The sequence below is a fragment of the Zalophus californianus genome, chromosome 9 (genome assembly GCF_009762305.2).
Source record: "Zalophus californianus isolate mZalCal1 chromosome 9, mZalCal1.pri.v2, whole genome shotgun sequence".
Classification (NCBI taxonomy): Eukaryota; Metazoa; Chordata; class Mammalia; order Carnivora; family Otariidae; genus Zalophus; species Zalophus californianus.
In genome coordinates this window covers 139,869,289-139,885,582 of record NC_045603.1, presented here as the reverse complement: position 1 = coordinate 139,885,582, position 16,294 = coordinate 139,869,289, and the positions used below count along the sequence as shown (strand labels likewise).

Sequence of the window (16,294 nt, the reverse complement as noted above, 5' to 3'; positions counted from 1 at the left end):
AAGCCCAGGACCCCGGCCCTCTGCCAGAGACGTCCTTGGACAGCCACACGTGAGTCCGTTCCAATTGCTTCCAACACATGACGAAGAAAGGACTCTGCAAAGGAAATCCCTAACAACACAGTGCTGTCCCCTGAGCACCCCACCAATTCCAGTACCAGACACTGGAAACCATGACAGTCCTCACATACACCCAGGAATGGGGCCACAGGGGCTCTGTGGCTCTGACATGCTGTGTGCTTCGGGCCAGGACACCTGCCGTGTAGACCACCCTGGCTCATCCGGGTATCAAATGTTCTAGAAAACATCAAGACTTCTAAATTCAGATAGCAAGGGAAATACATGAGAACGTTGTGGTTTTCCACATAGTTTCAAGAGATCACGAAGGATTTGTGGAAGATGACTTCAGTAAAAATGCATATGGGATTCAAAACTAGAAGACCTTGATCCAATTTCTGGTCTTATTCTTAGTCCGCGTGGAACTGGGCAAATGTCTCAGGCGCTCCCTCAGCTTCCGTGTACGTTGGGGAGTAGACATGGACACAGTCACACGGAGTGACGTCCCCTCGGGCCCTTGCTGGAACCCAAGCCTCTCTGGCCCTGTCCCCTGTCGCGTTCAGCGCCCGTGGATCCCAGGGCCCAGCAGGACTCACAGCCTCCCTGGGGCTCCTACACACGTGGATCCAGCTTCAGGAACCTGGTGAAATTGCGGAGGGCTCTTCCATGTTTCAAGTCTACACAAAAACGATTTCTGAATTGTCCCCTTCTCCTCTAGTACCTAATTAACTCTCACATAGCGGCACTTACTTCTAAAATAAGTGCAATCAAGCCTTTGCAGAAGATACGCAGTACCGTCGTTACGTAAGATGAGAAACTTACTACGTTTGCTCTGTATGGACTCAGATGAGAACACAGCACAGAAAGAAATTCCATCACCTCCACAGCTGCCCCAACCGTCAGCCTGATTCTTGTTTCTGCCTCTCATAACCGAAGTTCTTGCTGAAAATCAGTGCGAATTTGCTAACCATAGTCCTGTCGATATACTGTAGTTTGATTAGAGACTCATTTTGTGGAAAAGTGCAGAAGATCTGGAACTTTAGAGAGCTTGATGTGCACCAATGCTCGCTCTTTCCTCACCGAGTAACAACAGAAGCTCAGAAGGGAATGAGTGCACGAGGTCAGGAGCGGGGCTGCAAATGTCTGCGTTTTTCAGATGTCCACACGAGCCAGTTCCAAAGCAGACGTCTTTCTTGCTGCCCAGGTGGACACTCAGACCCCACTACCGGCTCTGCTCAGGCTGCAGAAGCTTGCACAGGAGGAGGCTTCTCGGCTCCCATCACCCCCGGTATGGGGAAGCAGGAACTCGGCTGGTAGGACACCACTAAGAATAACGGGAAATCCATCTGACCAAACCCACAGCTGCGTGTGCTAGAACAAGAGCTCAGCCAATGAGAGGAGCAAACTGTGTACCGAGATCATGACCGTGGGTGGCTCACCTAGGACACGGGTGTTTCACCTCTCGCTGAGGAAGGCTCAGCTCCCACAGCAAGTCCATCTGGAAAGGATTCACACCAAGTCACAGACCGGCAACCTGATTTAAAGACCCGTTTTCTCTTCTGGGGTTTAAGCTTGCACCTGACACCCCGTCCGTCATGAACAGACAGCATGGCGTGACCCCTCAGTGGGGGTGGTCCCCAAGGAACCTGTCCCTCAAGCCCTGGTGGGGATGGGCTAACGTGGCTTCCGGGCCCAGGACTGCACTCTGGGAGACCCTAACTCCTGCTGCAGAATGAAGACATGGACCCGGTGTGCAGCGGGCACCGGAGGAGCAGAGACCCGGCCAGCGGCAGCTCAGGAGGCCACGGCACCCGCACACTTTCTTCTCTGAGTCTCAAACGGCACCTGACTGCAGTCTGCACCCTTAAACACAAGCCAAGAACATGCCTCATCACCCAGGAGACCAGGAAGGGCACAATTCACAAGCTCTGAACTCTGTCCCTTGCAGGAGACTCCTTCACAAACCTGGGGACCCAGCAGGAGCCTTGGCAGCTGGGCTTCAGATGCTGCCGCCTCTGTACGGGCCTGTCCCAGGTAAAACGACTTCAGGACAGTGTGTCTGCAGTTAGAGCACCGAACACCAGGGGATGCGGAGCTAAAATCCAGGATTAATGATCATAAAATACAATTCAGTTGACTAGAATGTGCAGAGGCCCCAAATCGTGTTCTCCTTTAACCTCTCAGATACGGGAACAGTGAGGAGCACTATGTGTCACCATCTACAAGTATCCAGATCGGAAATCAAAACAAAGCTGTGCTCACAGTGGAGATGACTCCAGCACCAAGGGGTCCGTCTGCCTGGATGCTCGGGGCATGACACAGAGCTGAGCACCGCGCGGACATGATGGCTCGGCCCTCGGCGGGGCCGGCTCTGAGTGCTCCCTACTCCACCAGAGCCCGTGAGCACCAGCACCTGCTGGACACACTGGCCTGGTGCCCACGTGGGGGCTGTGGCCAGGAGGACGCAGGGCAGGGCCCTACCTGCCACCAGCAGGGATTTGACAGGGCATCCACACCCTAGCAGCCGGTCTGTAACGTGCAGACGGTTACTGGTTCATCCTTCCGCAAATATCTGGAAGCGCCTACCTCCTTGGGGAGAAGTGGGAAGTTGTGAGGAGCGGGACCAGAGGGCCTGTCCTAACCCCAGGGACCCTTGAGGAAGTGACGCTGGAGCCGGGCTTCGAACCACGCGCTGGTGCAAAGAGAGGGCAAGCAGGTGCCACCCTTGGAAACGGAGCACGGGACCGTCTAGCAGCAGGAGGGCCTGCGATGCTGAAGAGGGGCCAGGGTTTCTGTGTGCAAAACCTTCTGACGCAGACTCGGCTATGCTCTGCGCGGGGCCCTTGGCGTCCTTCAGCAGGAACGAACGTGGTCAATTCGCCCTCACCAAGAGAGGTCCTTCCGCCGAGGAGGCTGTTCACGCGCATCCCACGGCCAATTCCCAGGGAGCAGGAAGAGAGCAGACAGACTTGCCCTCTGGTCTCATGAGTGGAATCCACCAAGATTTCTGTAACTGTACAGTCATGGGAAATCCTTGAACACAACACCACCTGGCCGTTTACGGAAAAGCAAGATAGGCATACATGAGACCGGCCCTACAGAAACCACCCTCCAGGAGAAACACGCACAGAGTCACAGGCAAAGTCAATCCCCTAACATATGCGCTGTGAGAAACAGGGACTCTGGTCCAGGGAACTCTCGCTATTTAGGTAACAGTGGAATTTGGCGGCATGGCCTCGTCCCAGGAGCAGCAGGGACTCGGTTGTCGAAGCCAGCTCTCGTGCTCAGATGTGCCCACAGAGACTGGCAGTGAGTGGGTTTGTTTCTGTTTTTAAAGTTTTATCAGGTTTGGGGATTAATGAAAGACACTAGGACCAAGACCCAATGGGTCAGTCTTAAGTAATATTTTCTCCTTGAAAATGATTTTTAGTGTATTTTCCTGACTCCTTCTTTCCTTTCTAGCTCCCAGCACAGTTTTTCTCCTCTAGATTTAGGGAAGCACTCAACATTGCACTCCCCAAAGCAACGTATCTTCTGGGGAACCTGGTACCACCAGGTATCCAGAGAGGAAAACCAGGAGACAGACTGCTTCCGGAGCACGTTCCCTGGGATGGGCTAACACCTAGGACTCCGACCCAAGTGCTCCACAAATGTCCAGACAAGCCACTGTAATTCAGAACTGTGTGTCCCAAATGACATCTTAGAAATGTTTTTGTAATACTTTCTAGAAGTGTTAATATTTTCTCTGACAAATAACGTTGAAAAAAAAAAGGTTCACAAAACACAAATGCCCTTACAGGAACATGCTCGGCAGGATAAGGTGACTGACCACACACGAGACGCTTCTCGTGAGATCCTAGCCCAAAAGCGACACTTCTCAGACTGGGCGCGTCAAGAAAGCAAGCTCGGACTCAGAACCCTCTGCTCTCGTGCTACTTCATTCTACAGAATGAATGGCGGTTACACGATTTCTCAGAAATAATGACTAGCAGTGAAAACTGCAAAACTGGCTGGAATCTGCTCTCCTGAGTCTAGAACCGTGGGGAACCCGCCTTCCCTTCCCAGGGGGCTTGGGGAGGGGGCGGGACACAAGGCCCCCAGAGCAGCTTCCCCAAGCAGGCTGCGTCCTCCTCACGTCTCAGTCAGGTGCGGGAGGCTCCTGCAAACTGTGAAGCGGACCCCGCGGCTCACGCCCGACTCCACTGGCCCCTCACCCACCTGCCCCTCCCCAGCAGGGGCCCAGAGAAGAGGGACTGGAGCCCCAGCAGAGGCCTCGTCTGACACCCTAAGACCAATGCAACATTAAACATCTCTCTTTATTTCCTCATGATTTTCAAATAATGGCCTTTCTTTGGGATAAATTTCTAAAGATAGACCTAAAGCGTACCAACGCTCACTTTCTTGTACTGAAAGATGTGTTGAACTCATTCTTTGAGCTTCTCATATTTAAAAGATTGCCCACGAAAGTAACTGTAGTCTCCGAATAGGCCCATCACCTCTGAGAATACACTGTACGATCACTGGCTCGATTTCTCTACTTCCCTTTGGAAACAGGATCGTGCTGCTGTGTGGACCTCGCTCCCTAGCAGAGCTCAGGGCCAGGGCGGCCCAACACTCCCTTGAGGAGACCAGACCCCCACGGTAGCGGAAGACCAACCATTGCAACAAGAATTTTAGGGTTTGTCATGCAATCTTCTTTCTCAAGTGTTTCTAAGTGGTGCCCCAACTGTGAAAATAGGGTTGTACAACACCCAGTAATATATCTTCAGAGAAAAGACTGGGCCCCGAGGCAGCGGGACAGTCGGGGTGCGGGGACTGGACACGTGGCCTCCGGTGAGTCGCGTGAGCCTGTTGGGAGGATGGGGCTCGCCCGGAACCCCGCCTGCACCTGCACGCAGCTGTGTGGGAAAACCCGCCAACGTCACCCACACGGGGAGTTCACGGCACGGCAGGTGTGGGGGGTCGGCCTCCGGCCCTGCGCGGGGTCTCTCTCAGTGGAGGGCGCTCACCGAAGCGAAAGTAAAACAGCGGCCGGTTCCCCGCGGTGCTGGCCGCCCGCTCTCTGACCGCGGCTTCTCGGATGTCACACACCCCGATGTTGCCGGAGTGCAGCGCTCTTCCTGGGGCTCCTTCACTGTGCTGCAGTCTACACCGGACCACGGCAGCTCCGTTCGCTGCTGTAACAAGTTGAGAAAAACTAATTAATGCAAACTTTCGGTTTTTGTTTTTTTTTTTAAATTTGTTACAGCACTGAGCAGAGCTGCCGCCCCCATGCAGAACAGCACAAAGAACACCAAAGGACCACGCGACACGGGGCCACCCTCAACGCCCAGCCAGCACGGTCAGCCGCATCCTCCGCACTGTTGCGGCTCAACAGCGTCTCCCGGGGACGCACAGACCTGTTTCTGTTTCACTTCTGTTTGTTCGGTCCCAGAAACTAAAAGCCCACAATGTCAGGAGCCTACAGTCCGCCCCTGCAGCCCTCCTCAGAGACGTGGGGGCAGTCCCTGCAGGAAGGAATCACACGGACCGCCACGGAGTCTGCCATCAGCCTGGCAGTCCTGCTGGAAGACCGTCTGGTCATCTGCCCACATCTGCTCTGAAAGCCTTCCACACGTGGGTGTCCGCCAGCCAAAAATCGGACTCACTTTAAATTCACCAAATAGAACAGAGCTGCTTCCTTCCAGAAGCCAGGCAAAAGGGAAATCCAGTCCAACGGCTAAGTCAGGCCAACACAACAGGTCCACTTTCACCTTAACTTTCTCAAATATCAAGCAAAGAAAGAAAAATACACAAAATCAAAAACAAAACTACAAGCACAACAGAAACTCCACACACAAATTCAGTTCCCTGGATTGTGAGCTGTGCGAACCACCCCACACCGTGCTAACGGAACACTAGCTAGGGGTGTCACAGGAGGGCAGAGGGACAGAGCGGGTCTGTGCGCCGTGCGCACCTGCAGATGTAAACCTCTCTACCAGAAACTCCTGAGCTGGGCTTGAAACAAGTCGTTTCAACAGTGGAAACTATAGAGTTCAGGAAGCACCTGTAAAATTTAGGTTGCTTTCCTTCTTCATTGAGGACTTGGGTCAGATTTAATCCATTCCTAAAACCTAGCAGATTCTCAGGGTCATCTCCAATTGAACTATGCTTCAATCAGAACTAAAGGGCCACAACTCCAGCCTGGGAGCATGTTTTCTCCTGAAATGTGCAGAACGCAGGTCAAGTGCACAGAGATTCTACAAACCTGCACCCAGGAAACACTTGAATGAGAGACTTTGTACTTCAGGGAAGAATCCACAGCATTTTATGATCACGTTTCAGAACACAACCAACCTTTACCAAGTCATAGCCCCACGCGGGGTACTCTAGGTTCTAGATCTGCCCCCTCATATGACAGCAACAAAAACCTTGGGTTAATTTAAACTAGAGTCAATGGCAATAATTTTTAATTCACTAAACCAAAAGTCATGTTTACATCTTAAGTGCTCTCATATTTGTTTATAATAAGCATTTTAGAGTAATCAAGGTATTCTTGCCTTCTGTAGATGAAATACCTATTAAGCTAGGCGCATTTACAGAAGAGTCCATGTGCCTCCTGGGTCCACAAAACATGTGCAATCACAGAGGAGTCCTGATGTGGCCAGCGCCACATCAGAAGTGTGACCTTTGTGCAGACTGGCCGTGAGAAAGGGTTTGCACTCAGCGGTTTCTCTTGCATGTTACACTGAACTCTTAAAATCAGATGCTTTATGTACTCATGGAGGGTACGTACTCGGAGGCTGGGGCAGGTAGGCTCCGATGAGTTTTGACCTCTTCTTTTCATACCCTTTTTGGGTGATGTCACCTGGAAGAGAAGGAAAGAGACATTCAGAATGGCCTCAGTGACAAGTGGGTCGCTCTTCAGATTGTAAGACGCCGCAAGTTACATCTTTTGTATCTTCTGTTTGCCTTTTAATTATAATTTAAAGAATGAAGGACCTCGTCATTCACCTTGGCCCTCCCCTGCCCTCAAATAGTCATTTAAGTTACATAAAAATCCTTGGTAGGCTCCTGCTTGTCCCAGCCCCTCCCTGCGGGGGTCTCGGCCCTCACAGGACCCAGAATTAGTCTGTGATCTTGTTCACACCAGCTGAGCAGAAAGCCTTCCAGTCTGCATGGCTCTCACTAGCTTAGCCGAAGGGACACTGCAGGCATCGACGCTGGGGACAGCCACCCAAACCGCTGCTGATCAGCATCTTCCTCCACTGACCAACCCCGCTGGGCAGTCCCAAGGACACCAAACTGCTCGGGTGTTTATGAAAATAAGTGACTCAGACCAAATGAAACATGAAATAAAGCAAGAGAATGTGGGAACTACAGAAATCCAAAGTATGTGAGCAAGGTGCTCATCCTTAAAGCAAAAATGGAAATGTTAAAGCCAGAGGTTCACACGCAGAAAAGCAAGGCGTATACACACTGACATTTTCCCCAAGTGCTCAGTACCTAGGACAAAGCAACCCATGGAACACACAACAGCCTTTTCTAATTTTAAGTGCTAATACACACAAAATGCTGGTTTTGCTCTTGAATATTTTGTAGTGTTTTTCCCCCCAATATTCTGATCAAACCATCATTCCCAGAAGAGCTAAACAGTCAAGTTTTAATAAAAATACAGCAGATTGGTGAATTTGCTTTTTCTGATGACATATGCTCACTAAATTTGAGCAAACCATAAAGCACCCTGAGTGTTTGCTGACTGACCCAACAAACTCACAGCTCCCACTGTGAGTCGTGTGTGCCCCATGAAACGCATACCTTGTTTTAAACAACAGAAGTCTGTGGAAAACGTCCGTTCACCCTCCGGTGAACACGCACTACAGCTGGGCCCACACCCACCCTCAGCACCGAGGCCGCTTGGCTGCTTTTGGACATGCTCCATCCAATCCCCCATTTTATTTATTTATTTTTAAAGATTTTATTTATTTATTTGAGATAGAGTGAGCAAGAGAGAGAGCACGAACAAGATGGGGGGGTCAGAGAGAGAAGCAGACTCCCCACTGAGCAGGGAGCCCAATGTGGGCTCGATCCCAGGACCCTGGGATCATAACCTGAGCCGAAGGCAGATGCTTAACCAACTGAGCCAGTCAGGCACCTCTCAAATTCCCTATTTTAAAAAGGTGCCTAAAATCTCAATAACCAAAAACCCCATGTGCACACACACTCTGGAGCATGTTTGCAATTTCAGGAAAAAGGAGTAAGTTAGCGAATTAGGACACTGGCTGAGAAGTGTTGGTCACGGGTCACACCTTCTGATTCCTGCCCACGACCAGTACACCTCTTGTCACGTTAAAGACAAGAAAACATCTTTGAGGAAACAGCATAAAACCAACCTGCAGAAGAAACACCACCGCGATAGGGAAGTGGTGTGGCTAGGGGGGACCACGCGGGGGAGGCGGGGTCAGGGGTCAGAGGTGGACAGGCCCCCCAGGCTGCTTCACATCAGCCTGCCTGAGCGCAGGGGACAGCGAAGCTCCCAGTCCTGCTCAGAGGGAGGAACCCTCTACCCTTAGAGGACACGGCAGTAGACGCAGGAGGCTTCTCCCAGCCCCATGGACCCCGAGAAGCAGCTCCCCATGGGCTCCCTGCCTCTCACTCCATAGGCTCTCCCCACTGCTCTCTGAGCACAGTGCCAGGGAGGAACCAGTTCATTTCCTGCTCCTTCACCCTCCGCAGCTCAGGGCCGCATTTCCCCAATTCAGAGCCTGTCTGCTCCCCGCAAGGGAGGGGCCGGGACATCAGGGCCGGGCAGAGGGGCACACAGGAGAGGGCAGACCGTGGGGCCACAGCGGTCCTGAGCGGCCCCCTTCCCCGGCCATCCCCCGTCCTCCCGGCAGCTCTGCACAATTCCAGGCCCGAGTCCCAGCCTGGGTAAGCCAGCACCTTTCATGGTTTGCGCTGCACCCAAAATTCAGCTCATGTTTTAAAAATGTCTCAGATGGGGCACCTGGCTGGCTCAGTCAGTAGATTATGCGACTCTTAGAGTTTGAGCCCCATGTTGGATGTAGAGATTACTTTGAATGAATGAATAAATAAGGAATAGAAATATATTTGCAGGAGCACCTGGGTGGCTCAGTTGGTGAAGCGTCTGCCTTCAGCTCAGGTCATGATCCCGGGGTCCTGGGATCAAGCCTCGAGTCGGGCTCCCCTCTCAGGGGGGAGCCTGCTTCTCCCTCTCACTGTCCCTCTATGCACTCTCTTGCTCTCTCTCTCAAATAAAATCTTTAAAAAAGTCCCAGAGGAACATGTAAGTATGGGAGGAGGAGGTCCTCACTTAACTTTCGGCATAGGACAACCTCAAAGGAAACTCGGTTTTTACTGTCTTATTTCAGGAAGCTCCAATTATTAAGACCTTAGGCCTCAGGAAAACAAGCCCTTTCCTGGTGAAACCAGGACTGTCCGTGGAATCGGAAGAGGTCAGTGTCAGTCCCGCAAAGGCACGTCCACACAGTTCCCGGCCCCACGCGGAAAGGGCTTGGCAGCGGGAGGAGTCCCTGCTTCCGAGCGGGCGAGGCATGTTGGCCCCACTATGAAACCATGCTCAGAAGCAACCGGCTCACAGGGGATTTCCAGATACCACTCTCAGGGACCCCAGGTTGCTAACAGCTCTTAAAACCCACAAGCGTGGAAAGACAGACACTTTTTAATCGGTAACGTCATCTAAATCAGGGGTTGCCAACTACAAATGCAGTTTGAGGACTCTTTTTGCAAAGGAGGCTTGCCGGGCACATAGCTGCATTCCCTCGTGTGCACCACAACCTGGACCACAGCGCCCACACAAGCTTCCCAGCCACTATCTCATGACCCTGAATACCTTTAGTCCTGTGACAACAGGTTTCACAGGTAAGAAACAGACACCAATCGTGCTCATGTTTCTCGCCCAGGGCCCCAGATCTACGAAGAAAACACACTGACCAAATCTCAAATGACTTCCCATCAAAGCCACACCTGGAACCTTACACCCCGCAGACGTGGATGTGGTTGGTGACCCCGCCACCTGCCCAGGACATGCCCCCCGCGTCAGGGCCCTCCCAGCCTTGGGCTCCAGCCATGGCTGGGCTTTCCTCACGAGGCCTGGACGGCTGCTTACAGTTTGTCACATATTCGAGTGGCTTAGCCTCAAACCCAGGGCGTGAAGCCTTCACGGGCCAGCGTCCTGCAGAGCTGAGCCCCAGTCCCGCTGGTTCACAAGCCTGCACTGAGCACGCATGTCACAGCCACTCCAGTAACCAGCCGGCCGGAGCCGCGTGCATCCGCAGGGCAAACAGAGGGTCACTGGAGGGGAATCCTCCATGATCCCGTTATTAACGTGTCTGGGACAACAGCTGGAGTGCGTGCTCCCCAAGACGATCCAGTGCCTGTGGCAAGGGGCCAGGGTCATTTGGGCACCCAAAGCATCACAGCTGAAAATGCCCTTGCTACTCTTCTCTTGCGTGGAGAAAGTCCATTATTTGCAACTCTGCAGCTACTTGAGCATCTGGTAGACAGCAGCCCCACGGATTAGTGGTAATGACCTCTCTCTGCAAATTTATATAAGCAGACTTTCTAGCCGGGGGCTCTTCCTTGGCCCTTCGTTCTGAAGCATCCAGTGATGATTTTTGTGCAGGTAGGTTGAGAAAGCAAGAGTAGATCAATGATTGATACATGGAAGAAAGATGGTGGGCAGAAGGAAAAAAGATGAAGGCACACACAGGATGGACCCAAGGGCTGGCTGTACACACAAGTCTGCCCTCCGGGACCGCTCCCTGGGCTCCGCCCCAGGCTGACCTACGGTCAGCGCCACCATGTCACCATGACAACACGGGTTCTCCATCATCTTCCATCAGTTCAGGCTGAAGGACTGATCCAGGATCACCCCGGATCTGCAATGAGCACACAGCCTTCAGGGTAAAACTGTAAATCTGAGGCACAAGGCTGTCTGAGAGGAGCCATCCTCCCCGTCACGTGTCTAAGCGAGAGTTGATTTAACATCTGTGGTGCCCCAAGGACCGTCCCGCAGCTGACAGCAGGTTGGTGAATGCTCGCTCACCGCAGAAGCGAAAGACCATGTTAATGTCCCGGGACACCAACCACAGGACCCCGTGCTCGAGTATTTGCCACATACAACCCAAATGGTGTATTTCCATGCTTCTGAGCTCGAGACACCTGTCCACCTAACACCCTTTCATTTCAGGAGTGAGGACACAGGACAGAAAAGTGCAGAAATCATCTCTCTTCAGTGAGGAGAAAATAAAAGTGATCTTTTGAAATACTTTCCACTTTATCAAAAGTATTTAAATTATTATCCTTAAAGAAGCTCTTTAAGACTTAAAATTCAGCAGGAGACATTAAATTCATGTGTTCTGTTACAAAGAGAAAAGATTTGCAGACAAGTCTTAAATTTAAAAAATGAAAACCCAAGTGAATCAAAACCACCAATACACAGCTGAGTAACGCTGAGATCACGCTCCTGTTCCCCAAAGGAGGCATCCTCTTATTCATACCATAGCCCAGACTTCCAGGCAAACCTCAAGTCCTAGAAAAGGGAAGGTCAAGCAAATGCCAGACTGAAGTGGACACCGCAGGGCCCCTGTCTGTCCGACTGGACCTCACTCCGTAAACTCGGGCCCCCTGGGGATCTGTGCAGAGCCACCCGCCCTGTGACGCCTGACCGAGATGGGAAAGCACGGACAGCCATGGGATCTCCAGGTGACCGGACGTGCCCCAGAGTGGACCGCATGCCATGAGCTACCTCCACACTGGGATCATTCAGGGTAAACAGACCAGCCTAGCAGGATGCTTTCCATTCCTGGTGTCAGGACTATTTCTTCTTTTGAAGCTGGAACGAATGCTTTATGTAACAAAGCAATCATTCCCATGTTTGGAATTTCACGGCTGTCAGGAACCTTCCTAACGTCCCTCTAAGCTGATGGCTTTATAAGGTATAGGGAGTACCCTGGAAGGCACTCTCCCTCTGGCCCAGCTGCTGAAGGCGTGTTAGCCAGCTCTGTGCTGAGCTCTTCTTCAGGCAGAAGAGACTGTGACATCCGTACACGCACCCACCTGCTCAGGGAGTGGAAGCAGGTGGACCTGGGACCCTTCTGTCTGTGGCAACATGGCCTCATTGCTACCACTCTTTTGGGCCTATGGCCACGTCTTGTCTCACTAAGGGCAGGGAATGAGGGAAGACTGTTGCGTCCAAGAAATGGTTCTTGGTCGTAACATGAGATACATCACCTGGAGGGAAATGCTTGGTGTCTCTGAGCCTCAGGAGTGCATCTCTGCAGGCGACTCCGGGCAAAGCAAACCGGCCACGTGCCCGGCCAGCTACTTCTCCAGACGGTCAGGCATGGTGATGCAAGCCCGCCGCTCCTCCTCCTTGAAGCGAGGAGCCGCACCGCCCTCCACATTCGGGTGGACTACAACACAGCACAGAGTCACCCTGACCTTCAGGAGACCCAGAATCTGACTGGAGCCGTGCTACTGCTCAGCAAGGACCCCCCGCCCCAACTGTGGCTCTCACCTGCACCCAATCTTGACCTCAGAACTTCGGAACACCACGCAAAGGGTCCAGAGTTTTATTCCCATTCCTTCATCCAGCAAATATTTATTAAGACCTACGATGGGCCAGGCAATCAGTAGAGGGTAGTAAACAGCCCCACCACTAAATGTTTGCTCAATGAAAGATTAGGTAAATAACAGTTCTGTTTTCACTTTTGAAACTTTTTTTGTTTTAAAGATTTATTTATTTGACAGAGAGAGACAGCGAGAGAGGGAACGCAAGCAGGGGGAGTGGCAGAGGGAGAAGCAGGCTTCCCGCGGAGCAGGGAGCCCGATGCGGGGCTGGATCCCAGGACCCCGGGACCATGACCTGAGCTGAAGGCAGACGCCCAACGACTGAGCCACCCAGGCGCCCCTCACTTTTGAAACTTTTTTAAAGGTCAAAACAGGGGCATCTGGGTGGCTCAGCTGGGTTAAGCATCCAACTCTTGGTTTCAGCTCAGGTCATGATCTCAGGTCATAAGATCAAGCCATGTGTTGGGCTCCCTGCTCAGCTTGGAGTCGGCCTGAGATCCTCTCCCTCCGCCCCTCCCCGCCGTGTGTGTGCGCATGCTCTCTCTCTCTCTCTCCCCCCCGAAATAAATAAATAAATCTTTAAACAAACAAACAAAAAGTGAAAACAAAGTGGTGACTAAGTTAATGATTCCAATGACATTCTTCAATTGCCCCATCTGGCCAAGTAATGGAAAACAAACTAGAGACAGAGTTTGTTAGAAAGAGTGAGAATGGCTGAATATGACCTCCCTCTTGTCGGTGTCAAGAGACAGAATGTGCCAAGATTTTTAAATCATTTTATCTTCAAATTATAAATATACATACATGTATACACATACATATATACAAACGTTTATTTATTTTAATCCTGTTTTCTAAAATAATGGCTCAGTTCTAAAAACGACTGCTGTTAATTTGAAGGATTTGGGGGGGTGGGAAGGAGAAAGAAGGGCAGATATACTGGAAGACATGTGATAGGCTAGTTATTTCAGATAATTTTATAGAATCATTATTTCTCTTTGTGAGACCAATGAGCTGTAGGAGTTCCTGCAGCAAACATGCTGAGGCTTCCTATGTGCAAACTCATTTGCAAGCAAAGCCAAAAATACCGAGCTGTTGGGAATAAAACATCTGGGTACATCTGGATAGTCCCGGCACATAGTATGTGGCAATTATTAAAAATACATGTTATTCACTGAGGCTGTTGGAATCAAGAAACCTCTGCTGGATATTTGAGTACACAGGTGTTTAAAGTTAATTTTTTAATCTTTACAAAGTAACATGTGTTGGCACCGTATATCCCAAACATAGAGGAAAAAGAAGTACAAAGAAAGAAAAAAACCCACTTCATATAAAATAAGAAAAAATAAGCAGTAACCAAAGTCTAAATCAAACTATAAAACTGGCTTGCACGTGGGGTCATGATGCAGGTTAGCTTGCAGAGCGAAGCAGCTCAGAGAAGCCAAGGGTCAGGGTGGAAAAGCACAAAAGTGAAATTATACTTCCCTTCCACACCTGCTACATGCCAGGCCGTGTTCCCTGGACCTGGCAACAGCAGAATACAAAACATAAAACCCTTGTCCTCATGGCACATGAATTCAAATTCTCCCACGGTAACAACTTCTCCATCATCCACATGCCATGCGTCAACCACCTGCATGTCAAGCTCCACCATTGCTAAAGACTGGTCACCACACAGAAAGTGAGATTATTAGGAGGGAAAATTTGGAAGGAAGCCTGCATGAATCTTGATTGCTAAATGAGCTAAGATGAGATTTGGATGAACTGCACAAACCTACCATGAACTTTCAAGAGAGAGTAAAAAATACTTCCAACTGAACAAAAATGAAAAACAAAATGTGTGCAATATAGCCAAAGTAGTGATTAGTCGCACACTGACCGCATTAAAGGTTTCTATCTGAAAAGAAAGGTCTCAAGTCACTAATCTAAGCTTCGAGCTTAAGAAGATAGAAAAATATATATATAAATAAACCCGAAACAAGTAAAAAGCAAAGAAATAATGAAAGCCAGAAATCAAAGAAATTAAAAACAAAAAAAGAAAAATGAGTCAAATCAAAAGCTTACATAGAAAATCCCAAGGAATCTACAAATTTTTTTTAAAGATTTTATTTATTTATTCATGAGAGACAGAGGAAGAGAGAGAGAGAGAGGCAGAGGGAGAAGCAGGCTCCCAAGGAGCAGGGAGCCCATGGCGGGACTCGATCCCAGGACCCTGGGATCATGACCTGAGCCGAAGGCAGACGCTTAACCATCTGAGCCACCCAGGCGCCCAGGAATCTACAAAATTAACTTCTAGATTTATTAACTGACTTTAGCAAGGTCACAACATACAAAATCAAATCATATTACTATATACTAGCAACAAATATTTGGGACTAAAATTTTAAAAACATCTTACATTTACGTATCATTCACAGTCGCTACATAAACAAGAAGTATTTAGCTATAAATCTAACAAAACATGCAAAATGTGTATGGGATCTGTAGGATCATGGAGAACCTATATGCTGAGAAGTACAACATGAGGAAGAAAGAAATAAAAAAAGATCCATACAGATTGAGACACACGCCGTGTCCACGGAATGGAAAACTCAGCATAATAAAGATGTCAATACTCTCCAAATTAATGGATCGATTGGACGTGATCAAATTAAAATCCTAGCAGAATTTCTTTTTAGATATACACAAGCTCATTCTACAAGTTATATGAAAAGTCACAAGAGCTACAAGAGCAAAAAATTGATAGAGAATAAAGTTGGAGGATTCATACTACCTGATTTATCACAAAATTAACAATAATCGACACAATGTGGTATTGGCAAACAGACCTACAAATAGACACAAATATGACTAATTGCTTTTTGACAAAGGTGCAAAATGAATTAAATAGAGAAAGAAGAGTTTTCATCACGGTGCTGGAATAAATGGACATCTATATGTAAAAAAAAAAAAAAAAAAGGAATCTCAACCTAACCCTCACAGCTTCTACAAAAGTTAACTCAAAATGGATACTAGATCTAAATGTAAAACAAAACTAAAATTTTAGAAGAGAACACAGGGGAAAATCGTCATGCGTTTGGGTTAGCAAAGAATAGAACCATGAAAAAAAAAGTGGACTTTTTTAAAATCTAGAAATTTGTTCTGAAAAAGGCACTCCTAACAGAATAAAAACTAAGCTAGCGACCAGGAGAAAGTGTTTTCAAACCAAACTCCTAACAAAGGACAGACGGCATCCCCATGAAGAACCTGGCAAAGGCTTGAACAGACCCTTCCTTCCATGGTGTGGATAAGCAGCTTGCCAATAAGCAAAAGAAAACTCACAGATCTGGACACCAAAAAGAGAGTCAGTTTTCCCTTCCCTAGATGTTAATTTTCAAAACAAGACAAAATCCTATCAAGAAGAGTAGATGTGGCATCCTGTGCTATAAGGCATGGGGTTTCCAAGCCCGCAGAAAACCAGGAGGGGTCCCCCACTCACAGCACCACCTGCCTACCCCAGACAGCACCCAGCTGGGCACCTGCAGAGCCCATAGTTTGTGCACAAGGAAAGAGAAAACAATTTCAACAACATTCACAAGTATTTCTCCAGCTCTTAACCTCCTGTTCAACTGGAAAGGGACCTACACTTTGATGGACCTTTCACAGA

General features: G+C 49.5%; 1 protein-coding gene across 5 annotated transcripts in view; it reads right to left on the bottom strand.

The window, feature by feature from the left end:
• DIP2C (disco interacting protein 2 homolog C) overlaps nt 1-16,294 on the bottom strand; it is a 403,031-nt gene that overhangs the window by 190,403 nt on the left and 196,334 nt on the right. For 2 of the 5 annotated variants that reach the window (XM_027593628.2, XM_027593630.2), the window contains exons 2-3: nt 6,830-6,901; nt 5,064-5,231 (exon numbers count right to left, since the gene is read on the bottom strand). In XM_027593628.2, coding sequence (XP_027449429.1) covers nt 5,064-5,231; nt 6,830-6,901 — 240 coding nt within the window. The remainder of the gene's footprint in view (nt 1-5,063; nt 5,232-6,829; nt 6,902-16,294) is intronic. The other 3 variants (XM_027593631.2, XM_027593632.2, XM_027593629.2) reach the window with 2 other exon arrangements.